A 25817-nucleotide genomic window follows, 5' to 3' on the forward strand; every position below is an offset into this window, starting at 1 on the left:
ATAGCTGATGAGATTTCCCATATCATTTTCCCATATGGCCATACTACTTTATATTTCTACAATCAACATAAGAAAGGACTCCATTCACTACATTCCTACCAGCAATATCTGTTATCTGGTATATTTTCTTAATTATAATTTTTTCCCAGAAAGCAAGTCACAGTAAAAGGCAACCCAAATACTATCCCAACTAGACTGTTTCATATCCTCTAACACCATTACACTGCATGGGGATTTTTGAGTAATTCACAATTTTCTTTTTTTTTTTTTAATTTGTTTTTTAACGTTTTATTTATTGTTTTTAATTTTTAATGTTTTTATTTATTTTTGAGACAGAGAGGACAGAGCATGAGCAGGGGAGGGACAGAGAGAGAGGGAGACATAGAATCCCAACAGGCTCCAGGCTCCAAGCTGTCAGCACAGAGCCCAATGTGGGGCTGGAACTCATGGACCTGAGATCATGACTTCAACTCATTTCAGACGGGTAACCGACTGAGCCACCTAGGCACCCCTTTGTTTTATTTATTCTTAGAGAGAGAGAGAGCATGAGTGGGTGAGGGGCGGAGTGAGAGAGGGACACAGAATCTGAAGCAGGCTCCAGGCTGTGAGCTGTCAGCACAGACTCTGATGCAGGGCTCGAATCCACAAGCTGTGAGAACATGACCTGAGCTGAAGTCAGACGCCCAACCGAGCCACCCAGGTGCCCCTTCACAATTTTCTAATTTAAAATTATCATGACAGTCAGTGAATGTGGAATAACTTTTCAGTAACACTTCAGCAAAAATAGGTCTGATATTCAATTATATTCCTGTTTTATTTTGCTGTTTTTCTAAGCTCATTAAAAGTTTGCAAGAGTCTGCTACTATCAGGCATTGTCTCTAGTTGAATCAGGCACAGTAGGCTAATGTACATTGTCATTACTCTCAGTTCCAAAATCATAATGACTTTTAACATTAAATGTTCACTTCTTACTATGTGTCCATCACAGTTTGGCTATGTGCTCCAAGCTTCTTCACAGCAATCAAAGCCAATGGGTGCCCACCATCAGAAGCATTGTGGGTGGTTATGGCAGTGGAAAGAAAAGGTGAATAATTGGCCCTTATAGACGCCTGCTCAGCAGTGACACATGCTATGTCCAATAACTTGAGAATGACCTATCAACTAGCACACTGATTAATTTCTTGGAACGTTTATTACATACTTGTTGCCATGAGTCGGCACATAGTACTTTGTCTTCCTGTTGCCTTTCTGATGTCTTTAACAGTTTTGAATAATTTTGTAAGTGTATTAAGACCATTGATTTTGGGGATTCTTGGGTGGCCCAGTCAGTTAGGCTTCCAAGTCTTGGTTTCGGTTTAGGTCATGATCTCATGGTATTGTGGGTTCAGGCCCTGCATCTGTCTCTGTGATGGTAGGGTGAGGCCTGCTTGGGATTCTCTCTCTCCCCCTGTCTTTCTCTGCCCCTCCCCCACACATGCTGTCTCTGTGTTTCTCAAAATAAATAAATAAACTTAAAAAAAAACAACTTAGAAGACCATTGATTTTCAAAAACTGTGTAGTTGGCTTGCTTTGTAAATTGAAGAGTTAAATGGTAAAATAGCTATCCATTCCTATTTGTTATACTGTTTAGGTGGCTCATTGAAAGAATTGATTAACAGCATCAAAAAAAAAAAAGTAAACAGCTTAATCAATAACACTAGGATAAATAGCATTACAGTTTGTCATATTTTCAATGTGATTTAAATCTAGTTTAAGTCCTCGATGATTGACATTTCGATCCAGTTTAATTCTATCAGAGTGCCCATGTAGTACCTGTGAATATTTGCAGTTCTCCTATTGTTAAGCTAATAGTTAGAGTTTGTGATGATTATTTGAAACTAATATAATTCAAGGAAAAACTTCGGCTATTTAAAAGAGGTCAGAAGATTACAAATGTACATTTTCATGAAGGCAGCTACAAATTTTTCGTCCATAGAAGAAAGATCTTGTGGACATTCCCTGGTATTTAAGCTTTCAGCAAATGGCATTAAAATTCAGATTCCATATTGCTTGTTCTTTTACATTGAAGCAGATGTCAGTTTCATATGGATTCTGAATATCATCCAATCTGTTCTTCAAATATAAATGTAATTACTGGTCAATGGTTTTGGATAATTTATACATCTGCTGAAATCGTGGAGGTTTTATCAATTGTTTTGACTTAGAGTTTGTTCCCTTCAGAAAGCTGAGGATCTGGAACTACATTACTTTGGATTAAGTCACCTCTACCCCCAAGAATAGCCACATGTCCTTAAGTATTCTGGGTGTAGGTGATCTGAACTGTTGTTGCTCACAAGCCCTAATAGAAGATTCAGGTACAAAAAGGGTATTCCTTCCATGTAGGGAAGACTTTGTGTGCCAGTTTGTGAAGGCACTTTGTGTGTGCCTGTTTGTGAAAGGCAAAAAGAGGTAGTTGACAAAAGATGTAAAGCTTAAATTAAGCTCTAGATGGCTAGAATAAAGTTAATATTTTTCCTTGGTTATAAGGGATTGTGCAAGTTGTTAAAACCAACTTCCACCCAGTTTTAAGACACCTGAGGTATAGTTCTCAAGCTTTAAGCTAGGTATGATGCATGTGATTTCAATAATGAACTTCTTTCTGGGGCTCCTGGGTGTCTCAGTGGGTTGATTTTGGCTCAGGTCATGATCTCACAGTTTGTGAGATCGGGCCCTACGTCCGGCTCCATGCTGACAGTGGAGCCTGCTTGGGAATCTCTCTCTCCCTCTCTCTCTGCCCGCATGTGCCCCCTCTCTCAAAATAAATATTTGAAAAAGAAAAAAATAAATAAATGTATTTTCTTTCACTTGAAAACTTTCTAAATGAAATGAAAGCAGCAAGTGTCATTTGTTATTACCTCTCTTCTTTCATTATTAGTAGAACACTACTACTGTTAGTATATTACTACTACTCCTAATCCATATTTTACCAACATAATATGCAATGCTGGCCAATAGTTTGGGAGAATTTACACATCGGCTGAAGCTGGAGAGGGTTTTTGTTTTGTTTTGTTTTATTTATTTAAAATTTGTAGCCTCCAAAAAGCTTAGGATTTTGAACCAAATTAGCTCGTGTTTCTAGTGATAGTCATGTATTATATGTTCTACATTTATTATGTCATGTATGCTTCACAACAGATCACTAAGGCAGGTGTGAGACGTCCCACGTTTTATAAAAGAGAAGACTGAGATTTAAAAACTTTAAGAAAACTGTCAAAATCATTCAAATTTTGAATTTAGGCTGCCTGATTATAAAGCCCTCTCTTTTGAACACCCTGTTATAGCTGTCTTTCTCCCCACCCTCCCCCCAAATCCTCATCCTTACATTGGCATTCTTACCTGTAATACAAATTACATGTAGTGTTGGAATGATTAATTAGATCTGCTGTTTATATCCTTGCCAAATCACCAGAATCAAAGTAGAATATCAATGAGATTTTCTGGATATTAATATGGTTTTCATTATTTTTCACACCGAGATTTAAAATCTAGGACCTAATGAGAGGATTATATCAGAAGTTCTTGTGTTTGCTCTGTTTGCTACTGTGCAGTGGTCCTGTAGCATGCTGGAACACAAGGGCACTAACCATCTTCTACCTTCCTAGTAGAATGTTCAGTCTAGATATCAGCTTGTTTTCCATTTGACAGTCTTCTACTCCCCCCAACATGTGGATGAAACATGATTCCCTGAAGGTTATATTATCACATGGACGAGCAGTTTGAAAGGTTTGCATTAAAAGTATTCAAATGTAGGGCGCCTGGTTGGCTCAGTCAGTAGAGCATGTGACTCTTAATCTTAGGGTTGTGTGTTCAAGCCCCACATTGGATATAGAGATTGTTCAAAATTAAAATAAAAAAAATCAAATATGGGTTATAGATAATTTTATCCTGAATTTTCTCTATTAAAGACACATCACTGGGGCGCCTGGGTGGCTCAGTCGGTTGAGCGTCCCACTTTGGCTCAGGTCATGATCTCATGGTCCGTGAGTTCGAGCTGTGCTGACAGCTCAGAGCCTGGAGCCTGCTTCAGATTCTGTGTCTCCCTCTCTCTCTGACCCTCCCCCATTCATGCTCTGTCTCTCTCTGTCTCAAAAATAAATAAAACATTAAAAAAAATTTTTTTTTTAAAAAGACACATCCCTTTGTGTGGACAGATTCTGCTCAATTTCTACTGTTGTTCCTATTGTGGGGGCTGTTGTTGATGATGATATTATTTTGGAAGACTTTGTGGTGAGTTCCAATTAAAACTCTCTCTTGAACCCTCAAACACACATTGATTATTATTGCTATGCTATTAAGGAAAGATTTGCCAGCAAAGAGTGGGGCATAGCAAGATGTGTTCCATTAATCAATTCAAGGGAATTTTGCCATCCTTTCCTTTCATCAGGGTATTAGTGAGTCAGGATGGATGGAATCAGAAAGATTCTCTAGAGATTATCTTATTGATGACCAAGTCCATTTTTGTAAAAGACCCCAAATTGAAGCTCTTAAGCCATCTGTTGGCTGTTACTAAAATGGCATCTGATACAGTTTATCAGTCTCTTAAGTATGCAAAGAGTTAGTAAAACCCAAATCAATTTTGTGGTATAAAAAATAGATGAAATAGATGAAAAATTGTTGTAGAAAAAACAGATATCAAAGCTTAAATACCAGTACTATGTAGTTTCTAAATCATAATTTGATACTGATATGATAAGGAAGGAAAGTGCCGTTAATAATTGAAAACAATGCAAATGTGTGCACTAAATAAAAAGAAACAGAAAGCAGGAAAATAATACGACACTTAGGTCCTCAGCTATTATTCTATAGCATGAAAGTATTTTTTTAGTATGAAAGTATTTTTTAAAAACTTCCTAATATGTTGGTATGTTTTTCTTTTTCTTCTTTCTTTTTTGGTTTGCTTTATATGTTTCTGGAACCAGATTTATATTTTTGAAAATAATATCTACTATCAACCTGATATAAAGAGCAGTTCATTGCGGCTGACATCTTCCGGAAAAGAAGGAATTATTTTTAATGGGATTGCTGACTGGTTATATGAAGGTGAGTTGAATAGATTTAGTTTCAGAAGAACACAAATGACATATTTTTATACAAAATCTGTAAAAGAACTCTATTCGTTCTAGAACAAGACTTAGAGCTCCATTTCTTCTTATTTTCACTCAAAATTGCCTTCATGATTTCATGTCTTTGCATGCACTCGTATTTTGACTGGTTGTGATTCATGTCTACTAATATGATTCCACATTTGGTGTGTGTGTGTACACATACACATACATTTTGTTCAGATTAGATAGATTTTATTTTGGTGATGCTTAACTAATGAAAGTGAATGATCACCTTATGTCACCCTGGAATTCGATTCTGAATTTTTCTGACTGTGGAAAAGAAGAAACAAAAACCTTTACTGTTGAAAAAGTACTTGAAAGCCACTTGATTTTAGTCATTCCCATTAAGAACAGTCTGTCACATTTTAAAAGCCATTGCATGGGGAGCAAAATAAAACCCACCTAAAGAGTTATTTGCAGTTATTGTTGAACCAAGTTTTCATGAGAGTTAAGAATATAAAAAGGAATCAGGTAATGAAAATCTCTATCCAATTTTAGCATCCACCAATTGTCAGCTAGGTTATAGGCACAGATTTCCTGGGGAAGATTCAAAGCTTGAGGTTAATACTTAGGTTTCAGACTCCACAACTGATCTTGGCAAAACATCGAGATTTAAACTAAGTTAGTTGTATTTGATTAGAAATTATAAAGCTAAGGCTCTTCTAGAAAATAAATTTTATTTCTTGAGCAATACTGCCAAATGCAATCTTTCTACCTCAGAGTCGATATTTTTAATTCTGTAAGAAAAGTAAATCACTTACCTCATTCTTTTGTTCATCCAGTCTATCATTAAACAGATATTATTAAAGACTTACTACTTTCCAAGTATTTGTAAGGGTGCTGAGATACATCAGGGAACTAAACAAAGTATACTTTGAGGACCTTACATTAAGAGAAACATTTTGCCGGGTGTAGCTATTTTATTAATGAAGAGACATTGTAACCTTTGAAATTTATATGCATATGTGCACATGTATATCTATATCTATATTTTTTATGTGTATGCTAGCATCAAATAATAAAATATTTTAGAGACCACAGTTTATTCTGAGGAGTAGCGGAAGCTACTTTGGAAATATCAATAATAATTACGGTATGAAATTTAAAAAATTCAAACACGCAGAGTAATAAGTAGGTTTCTTTGGTTCAGAGTGTCAGAAGCTGACAAAAAGGTAAGTTATTGGTGGGGCCTGAGATGGCCCAATGAATTAAAGAAACATCTGGAGAACAAACTTGAAACTTAGGTAGTTCCAGGAATCTAGTTAGCAAGAACTAACCATCTTTTATGTAGAGGAGCTGGGTAAGAGATGCCCTTTATCTTCAAAATATTGTCAGTACTGTGTGAGACCCTGAGGGATGAAGAGACTATGTTAGTGCAGCGTGGTAAACGGTCAAATCAGAGTAAACATAGGATTCTATAAGAACAAAGAAGATTTAGCCCATTCTAGGCATTTGCAAACATTTTCCTAAAGGAGAAACCCTCTGAGTTGACACTGAAAGATTAACAAAGAAAGTAGGTAAGAAAGAAATAGCCCAAGTATTCATCAATTGATGAGTGGATAAAGAGGTGGTGTGTATATACAATGGAATATTACTCAGACATTAAAATGAATGAAATCCTGCCATTTGCAATGACATGGATGGAGCTAGAGAGTATTTTGCTAAGCAAAGTAAGTCAGTCAGAGAAAGACAAATACCATATGACTTCACCTATATGTGGAATTTAAGAAACAAAACAAATGAACAGAAGAGAGAGAGAGGCAAACCAAGAAACTCTTATCTCTCTCTTAACCGTAGAGAACAAACTGATGGTTACCAAGGGGGAGGTGGGTTGGGGAGTGGGTTAAATAAGTGGTGGAAATTAAGGAGTACACTTGTGATGAGCACCAGATGTATGGAAGTGTTGAATCACTGTATCGTATACCTGAAACTAACATTACACTCTATGTTAACTAAACTGGAATTGAAATTAAAATACTTTAAAAAGAAGAAATTAGGGAAATGTAAGCAACAGTTTGCAAAAGCATAGCAAAGTTAAATAGCTCCGTGTGCACCTTGGGAACTAAAATATGCTTGACATTATTTGGGCATAAAATTTGAGAAAAAGGAAGACAGCAAGAACCAAGGGATGGTGACCCTAAAAATAATCCAGGATTTTGATTATTTTTTCACCTCATAAAGGGGGAAACTAATAGAGCTTTTCAAGTAAGGGAGTGTCAGCATTAGATCTTCCATATAAATAGGCCATTTTGAGTACAGCCTAAAGCTGGGATCAAATAGCAGAAAGAACCAGTGAGCAGCTGGGGGGCTTTTTCTATGTTCCGTCAAGACATAATGAGCAATAGTACCAGGGTTAAAGCAGTAAGGAGGGGAGATTCTAAAATTGACGAGGCAGCAAAATAGATCTTAGTGGTTAAAAGGATGGAGTAGATGAGAAGTCAAGAATGATTTTTTGGCTTCTGGTTTGGGTCGCTAGTAAACAGTGGTGACAGACCCAGTGAGCAGGCATTCCTAGTGATGCATACATCAGGGATGCAAAACTTAATTTAGTGGGAACATTGGTGCCTCACAGTGTGCTAGCATGCTACCTTGGGTAACAAAATGTGATCCAAGGAACTTCTAAGTCAACTCGGTGTAGAATGTACTGACTTGACCACTGAACAAGATGATTTGGGTCTCTATCCTTTACATAGGATATGTCATATTGCGTGACTTTGTGTAATTTTTGGCATTACATTTTTAAGAAAATTGACAAAAGAGAAATTAAAGACCATTATCTTACAAATAAGGTTATTTTCTTAATTAAAGAATGAAATTATATATATTCCAGTAGAGAGTGAACACTGTGTCAGAGACAGGAAAGACAAAGAAATAACAAAAGTCTTCCGTAATAAGTCTGTAGGCCTGACACTTTCCAAAAAAGAAATTGAAAACTTAGAGTTTTTGCCATTCAAATGAAACTCAGTCCCTTGGCTCTTATTCTTATCTTATCTTATCTTATCTTATCTTATCTTAGGCATACTAGCAAATTCCAAATGTGCTATGTGATTGAATCCTCACAGTACTAGCATATTTATTCGTTTACAGAAGAAACCAAGACTCAGGGATAGGTGACTTGGACGTGGCCTTAAAGTTCATGAATGCCAGAGGTGGCACTTGAATATGTGTCCTCAAATCCAGTGCTTAGTCCTGATCTACTTTACCTGTTTCACTTCAGTGCCTTTCATCGTTCCCTAAGGAATGGCATACATTATGGACCCGAGCCATTAGATTTCCCTGGTATATTTCCTCAAGCAAAGACTCTGACCACAGACTTACCTCAGTCCTCACTTTACTTCCAAGAGAAGGAACTATACCAAGGGAATCAGTGTTAAGGTTTGACAGAGGGATTTAGGCCATTCAGATGTCATTAATGTTTCCCTCAATATTTTGCCTGTCATCCCCAACCTGTATTTCAAGAGCCACACAATACCTTCACTTTCTTCTATCACTTTGCTTTTCCAAGATTCCATCAGCTCCCAGATTCCAAACCTTCTCTTTTCCCTTCAGTACACTCACCACAGCACAGTGATCTTCAGCAGTATGTATGTGACATTCTAGTGTGGAGATTTCCTTCTTGTAACTTTACAGAAATCAATTACAATCTGAATAGTGTGTGTGGGAGACTCCAGAAGTAACATGTAACATTTCCACCTTGTTTATTGAAATTTGCCTTTAGCAAATATCATAGGGGAAAAAAAAAAGATTCAAGAAGGAGTCACATAAAGGATAATAAAATGTTTTCGTGGCACATTTAAGGGCATGGCTTAAACTTTTTAAGTCTAGGCCAATCTGTGAGTGTGGCTGTTAATCCCAACCAAAGGCACTTATGTCGAGATTTTAAGTCTTTAAAAGTATAATTTTAAAGCCTCTTTGTATTTGTAGTATTATTCAATTCCTAAGGAAAGTCAAGGAAAATAAAATATGTGTTTTAAAGAGTTGAAGTTTAGAAGAAAAATAAAACATCATGCTCAAAATGAAGTATCACTTTAAACATAATTCACACAAAATGCATCTAATGTTATTCATATAAATTGGCTCACTTAACATAGTAACTTAACTAAATAAAATATCACATGAATGTTTTGCTAAAAAAACCCTGAAGTTCACAGCTGCCAAGTTTACAGCTTTGAAAAATTTCATAAAGTATTGAACCTATTAACTAGAAACAAAAATTGACTATCACTTTAAGTTATTTGAGCATATGAAATATTGGAACTACTGTGCCTAAATGATTTATAAATGTATTTTTAAGGAATTCTTCCTCAATATTCAATTCAGTAGTTACTGAGTATATATATCTTTCCAGGATTATCTGAGTACAATGTGATGAGGAATAGGGTTTCTATGTTTTGGGTATTTCCAACTTACTGGAGTGAAAAACTGTAAACAACTGTTATATAAGGAACCATTTGGAGCATGGTCAATAGATATATAAATAAAAGAATTAATTCTAATGGGATAGAGGAATATAGAGTCACTTAATAGAAGAAATGGTCTGTGCATTGAGCTTTAAGAATGACAAGAAGAAAGAAGTGAGAGAAAAAATTCACGGCATTAACAATACCCTTTCAAGAGATGGAAATCGGTACATTTTTGGTTGCTCACTGAGAATAACACAAAATGCCTATTTTTGCTTTTTTTCCTTCCTTCTCTTGGATACAGGACATCTCATTCATCCATTCATTGATTTAACAAATATTTATTGAGCACTTACTAACTCTCAGTAAAACTGGACTATGGCAGATAAGAGAAAAAAATTAGAGGGGCAGCCATGGAAGCCAGAGGAAGACAGAATAACAATGCTGATTCTCTGGAAGTCAAATAAGCTAAGGATTCCACAGTTACTGTTGGATTTGCTACCAGAAATTGATGAAAGCAAAATCAGTCAATTTGTGGTACCAGAAGCAGGACGGCAGTGGATAGAGGTGTAAATGGGAAGAGAAAAGTTTATGAATATAGACAACTCTTTGAAGAAACTTGACAGTGAGATACAAGAAATAAAGGGGAAAAGTCATCCATAGACCCCTATGACTGGCAGTAGCATACTCAGGAAATCTTATCTGTCTAAATTGATATACCACAAATAGATGAAATCAGCTTACTTTTCAGAATAGCATGTTAATCTGAACACAATGATTATATATTAGTTTTCTCTAAGTGCTTTGTGTTGAGGCTATGTTTCTAAGTGTTTTTGATATAAAACAACATGTGTTGAAAACTCCATCTGTTCTGCACTGAGATTTTCTAATCATTGTAATAAAGACAAAGAACCAAACCTTTATTGGAATGGAATGGAATGCAATTTGTAGAAATACATTGTTTGTAAATAATATAATATAATTAAACAGGAAGTTTCATTCCATGAGTAAGAGCCCCTATTAGATGTAATTAAAAAAGTGTGTGCATTATCCAAGAGAACTCTTAAGCAGATGCATATTAAAGATTCTTTTAGGGGCGCCTGGGTGGCGCAGTCGGTTAAGCGTCCGACTTCAGCCAGGTCACGATCTCGTGGTCCGTGAGTTCGAGCCCCGCGTCGGGCTCTGGGCTGATGGCTCGGAGCCTGGAGCCTGTTTCCGATTCTGTGTCTCCCTCTCTCTCTGCCCCTCCCCCGTTCATGCTCTGTCTCTCTCTGTCCCAAAAATAAATAAATAAAAAATGTAAAAAAAAAAAAAAATAAAGATTCTTTTATTTATCTCCTGCCCATTTCAGTTAGCTTGATTTTTTGTACCTGAAGGAAGTCACATAACTTTTTGTGTGTACTACTTTGCTATTTTAACATTTTTGTGAGGAACAACTTTAGACATGGATCGCACTAAAATAAATTAGAATAGACGATACCTAGTTTCTCCTGAATAGTGTTCTCAAATCTCGGCCATTCTTATTCTTGGGCAGTACTTGTGCATACATATTTGCAGCTAGGATAGAACCCACTTCTTAGAAACCCTGAGTGTTGATTTTAGGCAACGCAATCTGATCTCTCTGTACCTTTAAGTCTCACAAGAATTTACACCCATTTGGCATTTAGCCTTTTTTTTCCTCAGTGTGTCCTGTGGATGGGTCTCCTCATATGAATTGCAAGTAACTTGTACAAATCAGGATCAGAATTACAATTGGAAAAAAATGGCACATTCAAAGTAGTATTAAACAATTTATCAACGAAGGGGTCACTTATCAAAGACAAGGGATATGTAGCAATCTATGGCTGGTAATGATTTAGTCATTAACACCTGAAATGGAAAGGGTATGTAAGCTGTTACTAGAACCTACAAAGAAGGAATCGTATAGTTTTTGCAGTAACAGAAGCAGTAAGTTTTGGTTGGGAAACATAGCCAGACTCACATGATTCCAATGGGTGAGAACCAAGAAAAAAAAAAGCATGCAAAAAAACCTTTATTTTCTTCATTTGATTTGTCTGGTTTCATCTTGGCCATGGCCAACAAAAACTCAGAGATAAAGTGGTATTATTATTACTTAAACAAAAACTTTGTGTCTTTGAAAGAACACATGAAATTCCATCTGCTACTGTTTCATTGTAGAATGGCATCAGTCCAGTTTATATTCCTGAAATTTATAACTACAGCCAACACTTGTGTTTTTCATATAAGGCTTCAGGGGAAATGCCCCAATTAAATAAGAAATAAGGCCTTACCTAGTAATCATAGCTCCTTTGTCAATTAATGATTCATTTTTGCCTTTACCTTTTGCCAGCATTTTGACTACATAGGTTATTTACCTAGTAGATCAAACCAAAATTTTATCCCTGCCCAATCTTATTCCTTTGCTTCTTTTTCTTAATTAGGTTGCTACAATTTCAATTTTGCATTGAAATGGAAATTGGAATGTGGAAAATGTAGAATTGGAAAATGAGATAGAGTTGAACAAAGGAGTATTTGTGACTCTCCTGAGTCCAGATATATTTTTTCTTTCCTCTCCTTTGTATAGTGAAGACATATATATTCTTCCTGAAAGATGAGATTATCAGACAGACACACAGTGACTATGTTTTCTGTCAGTTTTTTTTTTTCCTCCAGGCCTATTGAGCCCCAAATGGTCAGGGGGAAATTTCAGCTTCTAATTCAGAGGAACATGATTATGACATTTCCTGTTAGAAGCAATCCTCCCTTAGGCATTTGGACTTCTAAAACCACTGATCTCCTTATCTTGAATACAAGAAACAAAATATGTCCAGTGTCCAGTGGGTTAATGGGGTGATGGTGAAAGAGAATGCTACACTCCTACCCCTTAGTTCCCAGATCTGTGCTTCCTGGCTATGCAAGAGAAACACATATGTATGATGACATCCTAACTTTAAGGTTGTTATAGGGCCAAAACCGAGATAGAAAAGACTAGTTCACACTTCCATCAAGCCAGGTACATATAGCTAATGGAGAACACTGAATTTTATGGTCTGAGCCTATTGCCCTTCTTTTTGCTATAAAATCTTTTCTGTTCGGTGGTGATGTGGGTAAATCATTGTGATAATGGGTACGCTATTCTGTAAGTCCATGAATAGCAGTGCTGACAGGACTTCAAGCAACCAAGGCATATCTAAACCAGAGTACATGTCTGTCTTTGTAATGACAAAATGCTACCCATTCTTGATGGAATGGTTCCCATGTGATCTACCTGTCACCAGGTAGCCAGCTGGTCCTGTTGGGAAATCATGCCATTTCAAGAGTTTAATGACAGCCACTCTTTTTGGCAGGTAATGGTGGGAGCCCAAGCAGACTGACCTGTACTTAGTAGTCATATTGTCCATCTGATTATTGAGAGCCTCCTCTGGTATGCAGTGGAGGAGAGCCTGCTCTCCTCCACTGTGTTCTGGTGGATATCAAGTAGGACACTACTATCTTCACATTTTTACATGTTCACCCCTCCTGACAGATGGATGCAGTTATCTTTCCCTACATTTCCTTGTCACTAATTTTCTAATTTTAGTCTTCCCATAACGCTGCTCAGGTCTTTTGTTAGTTACCGTGCATGAGTCAGGGTGGACCCATGCTTCAAGCCAATTCTCCTTCCACAAAAGGTAGAAAACTAAGTATCTTGTTCAAAAGTCTGCCAACTTGGAGGATTTATGTTTAGTTTGGTCTTTTAATGTCATTCCCCAGTCAGACTGTAGTACAGAGCCTATCCAATTTCACAGTCTTCAAGTACATCATACAGACCTGCCCATAAACCAGGCCTGCATTTATTCCTCCCCTGTCAACATGTATTAGAAAACACATCTTGAGATTTTGACATGAGCTGAGGAGACAGAGTAAAGCAGAGGATGCAGTACTCTGGGCATTTTACTTCTGTGTTCTGTCCCAGTCCCATATATACCCCTTCTATTTTATAGTGGGATATTGCTTTATGTGTTTAGTTTTATGGTCAGTGAATCAGATAACATTTAGTTCATGATGGGCAATTGGGGTTGCATAGACACTTGGCATCCCATGGTCAGACTAATTGCTTCTGCAAGTCCCCAGTAGAGATCTGCTTTTGAAATAGAGAACATTAATCAGCACAGGAGGAAATGGCCTTTCTCTAAAGCCTGTAATTTCTATGTTTTGATTGCCATATAGTGAGTGTCAGAAGCTCTGCACAGCATCTCTGTTTACCATGAATATTTATATTAACATTGTATCTGCTGGTTCACAAGGTAAAGGTGGCAGAAAGGGTTGTACCATGGCCTTGATGTGCTGCATAGCCCTTTCTTGCACAGACTCTGCTCAGAACGGGCAGCTTCACAGGTTGTCTGGGAAGTAGAACAGGGCATCATATGTGAATATGCTTTAAGCTGTTTCTTCAGAATCTGAAGAATCTATTCCCTCTTCGCTTTTGCATGAGTACAATTCCAACAAATTTTCTCTCACTTTAGAAGATATATCTCGGTGTGTACTATGCTACTAGATCTCCAAATTCTCCCCTAGGGATATAGAACTCATAAACTTTACAGGGATTTATCTTCACTCTGCCTTTATGCAGAGGATGTCTCCCTCCCTTGGATAGAGGCTGCCTCTGTCAGCAAGAAGACTTGTGGGAATTTTCAGGTTCAGCATCTTCAGCCATAAAATTAGACACATACAGCAACATTCCACTATAAAATGTTTTATTTATGAGACTGGTCCAGAAAGCATAAGCATACTGCACACATTTACCTAAGCATCTTTTTCCTATGTGCCAGGGTCCCAGTACTTCTCCGCTAATATCTCTGTCTTAGCTTAAACAAACAAACAAACAAAAACAGAGTTGAGCCACTAAATTTGTGTTGTAGCCCTGCAACCCTTGCTGTGTACTCTTGGACCTCTGCCTTACCTACAACTACAGAAGAGACAGACTCCTTCAAAGATGCCCTGATGATCTTTTTTGTATCCCTGATTTTGCAGTCATGGTTTCAATTTCAGTTTATGTCTATGTACTCTCCCTGAGGTGTCATATGAACCATGTGAACTTCACTTTATAATCTTTAGAGTTGCCATTGTTGTGGAAATCAAGTGCCACCACCAATTACCCTCCCCAAACCTTTCCTCTCTATCTGCATTTCATTCTGTGTCATCACCCGTGACAGTGGATTACTCATGATTCCATTCTTTGCTATGGATTATTTATGCTCCAGTTCCTTCCTGGAAAGGTGATTGTTACCTCGAAGGTAGTGCAGATATAGATGGATATAGATATACAGATATAGATACAGAGATAGATCTCCAAGGTAATCTCAAAGTCTCACTTTAAAGGTCCCTTTTCTGAGTCTATTGCTGGTATTCTTCACGGCATTTGTCAAGGTACCAAAAGGAAAGAGCTGGCACATTCAGTAATCTGAAGAAGATCTATTTACAAAGAGACCACATTTATGAAGTGAAACCATAAAGGACAGAGATATAATCTAGACCAGTAGCAACCAAGCTATTATACCACCCCTATGTCCATAGAGATGAACCATGCATTGCAAGATACAAAAGGAGAACATTGCATAGAAAAGACTGCATCCATAGGATTAGTGACATTATTTAAAACATACAGCAAGCCTGAAGTGCCATTTCAGGATAAGGCCAAGGGAGTGAATACTCTGATTTCACCCTTCTCCTTCTATTCTCTTGCCATTGTACCCTAATGGCCATGCTCTGGAAAGCATGACAGCCCTTTTACTGTAGTTGATAACAAGTTAACTTACTGGGCCAGAAGGCAGGTATAGACAAATGAATAGTGGATCTGGTCACATGAATGATATCCAATATATTTCTTATTCTATTTCCTGAGAGCTCAAAATAATTTCATGAATCTAGTTTGTCAAGGCATTGACAAATGCCGAAATTCAACTTGTTTGATGATGGAGATATGATCGAATGCAAATATAAATGAATGGTGACATGAATATGGTTTTATGCCGTATCTCAGTCTTCAGTTACTGTTCTTAGTCTTTTTATTCCAATAGTGCTTTCACCTTCTTTCTTCACATTTGCTGATGGTCTGTGAAATCCTGACTTCATTGCTTCACCCTTTCCTTCCATTGCATCTGCTTCCCCTGGTACTAAAAGGGTAACTCAGAAATAAAGAATTCTTCATGATGTTGATAAAACCCAACACACCGCATAGGAAAAAAATGTATATGTGCGATGGAGATTTCAAGGACAGATGTTTGTGGGTCACTGAGCCCACATCTCTACAGTTGGTTTCAAATAACACTCATTTATTCTAGAGGAACTTCTGCATTCTCATATTGCCCACTGGTGGTCACCAGATGGAGAAAGGCTTGCCTTCCTGATGATAAATGACTCGTTGGTGCCTAACATGATTATTCCTCGATTTACCGGAGCATTGTATCCCAAAGGAAAGCAGTATCCATATCCTAAGGTAAGTATCGTAGAAGTACTAGTTTGTTCTCTCTCTTTGCACCATTGACTTGATTGATAGTATCCTTGGTTCGTGAACAAATTGTCTTTGCAGAAAAAGCAGAAGCTTTTCCTACTGGTCAGCTGACTCATCTTTTTAGAGCTTGCAGTAGCCTGTACACACTGTTCTGGTAGGAAGAGGTAGAGATGATTAAGGGCTTGGGAATGGTTACTTTTGCTGCATTTATTTCCCTTTGATGCTCTCATTCTTGTTTTCCCTCACCTTCCCAGTTAGAAAAAAGGTGAGAAGAGATAAGGGGCAGCACTGATGCTAAGGCACAGGTTTCTCCAAAAGTACATTCTGTTTGTTAACATTTGTTAGTTCTAGTTGGTAATAGGTGTTATAAGGGAAGAAAAAGTTTCATGGTTAAATGAGTTGAAATTTCTTAGTCAAAAAAAAAGAAAAATCCAACTTCGCTCAGATTATTTCGTAGAGCATTTAATATACTATATGTTAATGTGCATTATAAATCTCCCATAAAAAATTGACTAAGCATAAAGTATCTCCAGTAAGGAATAGACTAAGCATAAAGAATCTCTATAAAGAATTTATTAGTATTAGTATTAACATCAGCATTATTTTGGCAGAGCATACTCTGGAACATACTTTATAACATGCTGGGGTAGAGCCATAGCCAGGCATGGCTAAGATAGATGGAATTGTTTTATTGAGTGAGGCAAATATGGAAATCTTGCCCAGAGAGCAAAACCATTTTCAAGTAGGGAGCAGGTTGCAAAACATCTGGAGTGTAACTGTTTTTTCTACTGTATGGCATTTTTGATACCTTAAGTTCTATTTTTAAAGGTGTATTTACCCCATGATTATATTACAAAGAAAAAGGCTCATAAGTGAGGACCCTTATGCATTAATCATGTAAAGATGTTTTATAGGAAAGTTTTTAAATTCCACTTTACACAGTTCACCTCTTAATTTGGTAAGAGATGGCTGCTAATTCGATTTAGAAGCTATTTTTTAGCCATTCCTTTCGTGTGTTGTACTTTATATTTCCCAAGCATGATAGGTTTTGTACCTTTCAACTTGTGCATTACATTAATTGGTCAAAGTATTGGACAAATTACCCATGACACATATTATTCTATACTTGCAGTGAAGGCATGGTCTGGGTAGGGGTGACTTTCTCTATTTTCCTCTCATCTACCAGACCCAAGTTACTCAAGGTAGGGAAAGAGAGGAGAGGAGAGGAGAGGAGGAGAGGGGAGGGGAGGGGAGGGGAGAGGGAGGAGAGGGGAGGGAGAAAGGAAAGGAAAGAGAGGAAAGGAAGGAAGGGAAGGAGGGTGGGAAGAAAGGAGATGGAGGGAGGGAGGGAGGAAGGAAGGAAGGAAGGAAGCAAGGAAGGATGGATGCTGGCTTGAATATAGAGAGTCAGGAATAAGAAGATTGTTTACTCAGTGAGATTCTGTACCATCGGTTGTGGCTTTGTTTTTTGGGTTTTGTTTGCTTGCTTGTTTGTTTTCTCTCAATCTTGTCTTCCTTCCATAGACTGTAGGTAGTATTAAATGACTGGCTTATAGCTGAGAAAGACAGGAGAATTGAGAGGAATCTAATTTTATGATTTTGAAATATTATGTATAGGGTCTTTTCTGGATATAAGTTAAAAGCCGTATATATTCTATGCTCTTCAGGAGAAAATGGCAACCTGGCCTAACAACAAAATAATCACATTCACGAAGAGATTTTTATTGTACTTCAAGTACACAACTTATGACTTCTCTAATATAGATTTAGCCATGTTTTACGAATGACAGTTTGTTCCTATAAGGCATAACTGCATCTTTCCCCCAAAAAATTACTGAAAAGACTTCTCAAATGTATTAATTCTCACATCATTTGATTTACTTATGATAATGAAAATTCACCTGACAATTTAAATACAAAATGAAATGGCATATTGTGAAAAGCATATGTGAATAGGCAAGATATTCACACACAACTGTTTAGTTTGTTCACTGCAAAAAGGAAATAAAATCAGCCCCAGGGAAGAAACAAATTTTTTTGTAATTCATGTCCCAAGAGGAGTGGGGAATTGTAGGACTCACGCTAAGAACCATACGCAATAGGTGCGTTTTCAAATTGCCTTCTCAGTTAGAGGCTGCTGGTGCTTGAACTGGGACACTCCTAGACCTCATAATTTTAAAAGACTGAGGCAAACACATAAACAAATAGAAATATCTGAGAAAATTTGATTCAGAAAATACTGCGTTGATAAATCTAGACATTTTGTTATTAATAGGTTAATTATTTTATAATTCTCAATAATAAAGCTAGGCATAAAATAATCTTTGCTATTATGTAAATCATGTGTGCTAATAATATGCTTCATATTTTCAGAGATAGTTTCACTATTTTTTTTTCCTTATTTGGACTTCTTCACAATTGCCTCTATTTATAAATGGACAAACTGAGCTCTCTAAAAGGCTAAGTCCTTCTATAAAAGTCAGAGTTATTTTAAGAACAGGGAAATAACTCAAATTTATTGATTCTGTCCCTCTTTGTAAAACTACCAGAGGTTAACTTATATATCTGAGGACATATCTGGAATCGAAATATCATCTTGTCAAATTAACAAATATATGTGTAGCTATGTTTGCTCCATTTACTCCTAATGACTTAGTAAGATATACATACGATTCTTAGTCTCACACATGAAATAGATAGATGGATAGGTAGGTAGGTAGGTAGGCAGGCAGAGAGAGAGAGAGAGAGAGAGAGAAAGAGAGAGAGAGAGAGAGAGAGAGAGGTGATGGATGGATGGATGGATACATAAGATATATAAATAATAGATACATAGATAAAGACAGGTAATGCAAGGTAAAAGTCCTGAGTGTGTGTTAATTACCACCACTGAGGAGTATTAAACACAAAGAAACATTAGCTATTCTAGTAGCCATGCCAAGAGAAAGAATCATAAATCTTCGGGAGGTTTTTACTAGGAATCCCTGCCCAGGTACTTAAGACCATAGGACTGGAAGAAAGTAGGTCTGAGCTTGATCCTTGTTCTCAGAATAAGTTTCAGTATCATTTTGGATAAATTACTTAAACTTTGAAAGTCATTATTTTCCACTCTGGTTTAAAGAAAAACAAAACATTTGTCAGTTCTTCCACTAACAACTGTATTATTTTGATTTGCTCTTACTTTTGCAATAAACTTACAAAAAGTAGTACTTTAGACATTGAAGTAATTCATAGAGTTCACACTAAATTGTGCTTCAAATTAAACTAGATTAAAATAAGTGCAGCAAATACTCAATGTGGTCAGGTTTACTAATGAAATACTTACACTAAACAAATATATTTGTATTTTACTTAATTCAGCATGATTCAGAACTCATAAAATACCCTATCATTAGCAATTCAGCACAAAAGAGATGCACAGTTCTATCTCAGTAACCTCAGGTTAATCTTCTTAATTAAAGCATTATCTCGTTTAATGACAATTTAGTTGCCAGTAAAATAAGGTTAATTATTATTGAGGCTTGTGTTTCAGAATTATAGAGGAAGGATTCTGTAGATATGCAGTCTTTCTGGAAAATGTGACTGTAAAAAGCAAATAGATGAACTCCTCTAATTTGCAAAGTATTGAAATGATCCAGATATTGAAAGGTGTGAATGAACTTGCAGTGTGCACTTAATTTCAAAACTCCATGGAGAGATAAAAATCTAATTGAGATTATAGACTGATGGACAGCTGAGTTTTGGAAATAGCCTAATGTTTGTTTTTTATCTAAAATTGGCCACATGTATACACAAACTTTAGTTTGTTTTCATGTAAAAGCTAACAGGGTTATCGGTGATCCCATACAGGTAGAAGCATAGCAGAGTTGCAAACATTAAAAACAAACAAACGAACAAAAAAACTATCTTATGGTATGGTAAATACCATCTGTGTCTTTGACAAAGTATGTCATAAAATTATTCATCATTGATAAGAACTGACAAAAAGATCAATTTAATTTCTCTTTTTCTAAATGAGTTTATTGAAAAATAAAAAATAATAGGCACAATTTTTCAACAACTAGAAAATTCAGTGTCTTTATGATAGCTATCTTTTTAATTTGCTACTATATACTGTTTTAGACATTTTTTAAACTTTAGACATTTTTAGAAATTACTGTTTTGTTAGTCTATGTGACAAAATTATGAGCTATTTTTAAGCTACAGAAGGGAAACCTACTTTGACTCAAAACTGCTGACATGTGACATATTCTCAGAGAAGTATTGTCTCATTTTTGATAATCAAACAATACTTGAGGATCTTTAACATCTTGCCCATCGTCTATATTCAGTAAATAAGAGTCATGTCCCATGACATGAGAAATGCTGGTTAAATCTTATTAAACAAGCCTTCCTGCCCTCTGGGTAATTCTGATGCAGGTTAACACCTTTGGTAACCACTGAACTGTAATATATAATATATATATGTATATATTACACATGTATCCAATATGTGTATATATGTATACAATATTATATATTATTATATGTTATATATTATTATACATTATTGAATATATATGATTACTACATATACTAGCAATAATATATATTATTGAAAAAATATATACATATATATCAGTGTCTTATAAAATTTGCATACTAATTATAGCTATCTGAGAGTCTTGTTAAAACACAGAATCTTGGGCCCACAACTATAGATTGTGATTTTGAGTTTGTGTAGGGCCTAGTATTTGTGTTTCTAAGATGCCAGGTGATACTGATGGATACTTGCTGCTGGTCAAAGTTCAACACTTTGAATGGCACTAGTAAATATTGTATCCCAGCTCTAATTTTTAGTATATGTGGTCAAACTAAAGAAATGGTTAGATTGAAAAAATGGATAAGGCTGTTTTTTTCAGGGAGGGTCATGACAATTAAATTGAAACAGTAGTGATGTGAAAGGGAGCTCCTGTGTGTGGTATAAAACTAAACTGTCCAAGACAGATGTGCCCAGAACTTGAGGGTTTTAAAATAATGAAAAACTTTACAAAATCTGACACCAGGTCCTACTCCATGAGGCAGGATCATAGCTTATCTTCCAGGAAGCCCTTCAGTATATGAACCATTGCCATCATCTCTCTTTATAGCATTGTTTCTGTAGTGGAAGACATTCCTGACCCCTTTCTTTGGCTCAGAACCTCTGACCTGTGTATGATACACTTCCACAGGTGTGCTAGTTATTTTTGTGTATTATTAAGACTTTATTTTTTAGAGCAGTTTAAGGTTCACAGCAGAATTGAGAGAAAGGGACAGAATTCCCATATGCCATCTGCACGCACACATGCATAGCCTCTCCCAATATCAGCATCACTCACTACAATGGTGCATTTGTTATAATTGATGAAGCTACACTGACATATCATAATCACCCAAAGTCCATAGTTTCCATTATAGTTCACTTTTGGTGTTGTGCATTCTGTAGATTTGGACAAATATATGACATGTATCCATCATTATGGTATCACAGAGTATTTTTCACTGCCCTAAAATTCCTCTGTGCTTCACCCATTCATCCCTTTGCCCTCCATGCTAGTCCCTCCATGCTAGTCATATTTAATAGCCTAATAACACAGTTCTCATGGAGCTATTACTGAGTGTTGGTGGAATGCATTACGTTGCTTCTGGTCCTGTTCAACTTTGGGTTTTATCAATGCCAATTACTTGGACATGGATTTTTCATTTTCATTCTCCTCTTTAAATCACTTTTATCATCCTCCTTAGATTTTGTCAGTCTTCTAATTTAACCCACTTTTAATTTCCTTGTCTTTCTTTGTATATCTCAGATAGCCTTCTCCTAAAACATCAGTCACACCCCAACAACACATCGGTACTTTGTTCAGAAACACATTGCACCACCAGTAGTCAACTGATTCTGTAAGTCATTTATTCACATACACATTCTTGTATTCATTCCAAACTGCTTGGAATATATTGGTAAAAGGTCCCATTTCTTCCCCCTATGAGTTCATAGTATATTTAGAAAGACTTTGGAAACTATTGCCTAGGAATGAACTGACGCATGACTGCAGCAGGGAAGAGCATCCCGGGTTTACATGCCGGCTTCCTCAGTTATTAGATATCCCATCTTCCACTGTTTGCTTGGCTTCTCCATTGTCATCTGGAAAAGGGTTATAATTATGTCTTAAGTGGAAAGTAGGAATATTTAATAGGTTGTTTAATGTAATGTCTTTACTATATACTGTGAGCCAGAAACATACTAATGCTCTAGGCTAGTTATTACCTATTCTTATCACTGTCTTTCTACTCCTCTAGCTCGGTACTTAGTGAGGGCAGTATGTTCTGTGGCCCACCACCTCTGAAGGGGCACTTGCACCCCATGTAGTGTTCACTACAGTTTAAAAGGAAATCTAGGAATGTTTAATGCAATGGAAGGGATTAGGTATTGGGGAATTTTAAGCATGTGCTACCTAGATTGGCAGGTCATCTTCTTCGTTTTCTTCTTCTTCTTTTAATTAGCTAAGGTTTTCTCTCATTGCATTTCTTATCCTATAATGTAAGTAGCAGCTTGTTCTACTCATTGTTTTGTAAAGCCAGCCCTTCTGGTGTTATCCTAGGGAAAGAACACAGTAGCGATGCCTAATGAATAAAGCCATCATGATTTTCCATCACCTTTAATTGTCTGACTAAAATGCTTGAGAAACAGCAATCTACAAAAACAATTGAAGGCAATCAGGTTGTTGAATTTGAAATCATTTCTACTTTAGAGAAATTAAACTTTTTCCGTATTCTAATGCAGAATTGTAAAGGAATCGAAACACTTTCCTTTTCAATATAATTTAATGCTTAATATGTTTGTATTACAACTCTCATTTTCTCAAAGGCAGGTCAAATGAACCCAACCATCAAATTATATGTTGTAAACCTATATGGACCAACTCATACTTTGGAACTCATGCCACCTGACAGCTTTAAATCAAGGTATGCAATCTCCATTTTATTTTTACTTGGAAATAGTTACTTTAACTTCAATTATCATTTTGTTGCAATTTAGAGAGAGGTGATAAGCTCAACAAATCCACTTGAAAATAAATCTGAGGTTGTCCCATTAGTGCAGGAATGAACTCATTCTGGATTTCTTGTTGTTCTAGGGAGCATTTAAAGTTTCCAAGTGATTAGCAGCACTACAAAATGAGAAAATGTATGATACTGAGAATTAGGCCTTTTGCAGGAGATGTGACAGGGAGATGGGAGCAAAGGATAATTTTTCCATTGAATTTTCTTCCTGGAAATGCCTCTTTTAAAAGGACCTGAAAAGAGATCTTTAAAAGAGTACAGTCTTCCTAGAATTTGTGTGGTTTTTCCAGAAGAAATTCTCCCTATAACTTGGGAGTGATTCCCTAGGTTTCTTCTCCAGGCAGGGAAATGTAATGAGATGTTGTTTTAAAACATCCTACATAAGAAGCCTTCTTATTTAGGAAGTTTGAATGGAAATAGAAGAAACACTTTATGTGTCAGAAGCATAATTTTAATATTAGCAAAATTTCTAGTAATGAACAGTGAATCAAATATCCATGTGGATTTTGAAATTCAGAATCGTCTCAAACTTCAAGGGTATTCTTTAAAATAGTGCAGCCCTTTAAAACTTTACAAAGGTCCTGGGGAAGGAATAGGTAGCTGACTTAGGAAAATACTTTCACACTATATTGGATGATATGGGGCTAAACTCAAACTTTGTTTTGATGCCATCAACAATCAGTCCTAGGGGATTGATTCACCTATAAATTCCACTCAAATGTTGATCCATCAATGTATTCAGGAAAATTACATCAGAATTGGGGATTTTCACAGATATTATAGCTTGAAGTATGTGGAAATGTTTCCTACTTATAAAGTTATTAAAAATTTATGGAAGGCTTATACCAGAAGGGCACCCCTAACTACCTAATATAATTTGTTCCTCTTAGTGATGGAAAAGATGAGGCTTGGGGAGAAAATTGAACCCCAAGATTAGTTGGTAGCAGAAGTAGAAAATGTGGTAAAGCCTCCTACAAGTTACAGAGCATTTCATGCAGGTCATGATGGAAGACCTTACAGGACCACTGGAATTAACATTTAGAAGGCAATAGAGTTGGCCAAATCAGGTAGGAACTCTAATTCCGCACTCGGTCTGCTAGCCATGAAGGAATTAAGCACAGATGAAATAATGATGGAAGCCATTTGTATTTTAGGTCCTGAGCTCTTGTCTTTTTCTTCAGTTTGTTTTAATGCTCTTAATTAACAGAGAAGGTCACTAGACTGGAGTGTCTGAGTCAAATCTCTGCCATCATTTCATTAGGTGACCTTGGGCAAATCTCTCCCTCTCTCTCTCTCTCTCTCTCTGGGTCTGAATAACTTCATCTTAAAGTAATACACACACACACACACACACACACTTCATTTTCATTAATCATTTGAAATCTTTGAAGTGGAAGTCAACTTTACAATATCCAGTCTTCTTCTGAGAAAAAGTGGTGATTCTGGACCTTGACCTTATAACCCCAGAGGCTGCTAGAGAGTTCACCCAATAGGATATAGCAATGTCACCAAACACAAAAATTCTTAAAGATAGAATCAATTATCATTTATTGGGTTACTAGTTAAGTGTATGTCTGTAATATTTGAGGTACAATATGATAAAATTAGTCACCCATGCCGAAAAGGGATGTATGTATGTGTGTGTATGTGTGTGTGTATGTGTGTATGTATGCATGCGCAATAATATAAAAGATCCCGCTAAAAGTGAGGAAGAATCTTGTGAAGAAAGATTTCTTAAATGTAATTCAGGTATGTTGATTTAGTGATGAATTTGGTCTACAATTTTGGGAGAGTCATGTATTAACTTATGTATACAATGCACCAAACAATTTGGCTTTTTCTGCCTCATGGTCTTACATTAAGTGCATGTGAAGTGTACCAAAATGTATGATTTTTGTTGAAAAACTCAAGATCAAAATTTACTTTAAAACTGATACTTTAAAATATTTCTCCTGCTTCAGTTTTACAGAAATGTATTTCCTTACTCATTTGTTTCTGGTAGAGAGCTTCAATCCAGTTCACAGAGGAGTAATAAATGAATTTTAGATCATTTTAGAGCACTTGATGCTCTATGTATAGGTATTAGGTCCAGAGACACACAAACATGAACAAAATAAATATATCCATGGTGTGAATCAAACAAAGTTGCATTCCTCTAGCTTCACATAAGATGGAAACCAAACTTTTATGTTTTCTTTGATTTTGTTTTAGGATTATTAACATCTCTAATATATAATACTTAGTATTTTAGCCATATAGAAATTAGCTAGAAAACTATTGTGCCCTCCTAGTGAGAGATCTAAGAGAGTGTACTGGTTTTCATAATTGAATGGTCAGGGTCCTAAAAATTAACAAAATGGCACACTCAAGACGGGTAAGTGAAATGCAATTAATTAAGGGACTATTAACAAAAATGTGGGCAGGATTAAGGGGAAACACAAAGGATGGGAAAGCAATTTAAAGTCGGCTATCAGGGAAAGGTATGGTGGTCCCAGGACTAAAGGAATGAAGCACAGGCTGTTATGAATCCAGAAGCCTGTAGTTCTGAAGAATAGGATGGACCAGTAGGATGTGTCCACAGATTAAGCAATTCAGTCATTGCCAAGCCATACCCTAATAGTGAGTGGGTCCTGGGAATTAATACCCTGAACTCTCTCTCCTCTCAACCTTTGAGTATCCTGCAGAGGCCTTCCACTGTCAAGGCAT

General features: G+C 36.4%; 1 protein-coding gene across 2 annotated transcripts in view; it reads left to right on the top strand.

Annotated features, from left to right (window-relative positions):
• The window catches only part of DPP10 (dipeptidyl peptidase like 10), a 634998-nt gene that overhangs the window by 507240 nt on the left and 101941 nt on the right, over nucleotides 1–25817 (top strand). For both annotated transcript variants that reach the window (XM_019469320.2, XM_019469321.2), the window contains exons 8-10: nucleotides 4959–5079; nucleotides 15868–16022; nucleotides 22918–23015. In XM_019469320.2, coding sequence (XP_019324865.1) covers nucleotides 4959–5079; nucleotides 15868–16022; nucleotides 22918–23015 — 374 coding nt within the window. The remainder of the gene's footprint in view (nucleotides 1–4958; nucleotides 5080–15867; nucleotides 16023–22917; nucleotides 23016–25817) is intronic.

Source organism: Panthera pardus, unplaced genomic scaffold, assembly GCF_024362965.1.
Source record: "Panthera pardus isolate Hobbes unplaced genomic scaffold, ASM2436296v1 HiC_scaffold_10, whole genome shotgun sequence".
NCBI classification, from domain to species: domain Eukaryota; kingdom Metazoa; phylum Chordata; class Mammalia; order Carnivora; family Felidae; genus Panthera; species Panthera pardus.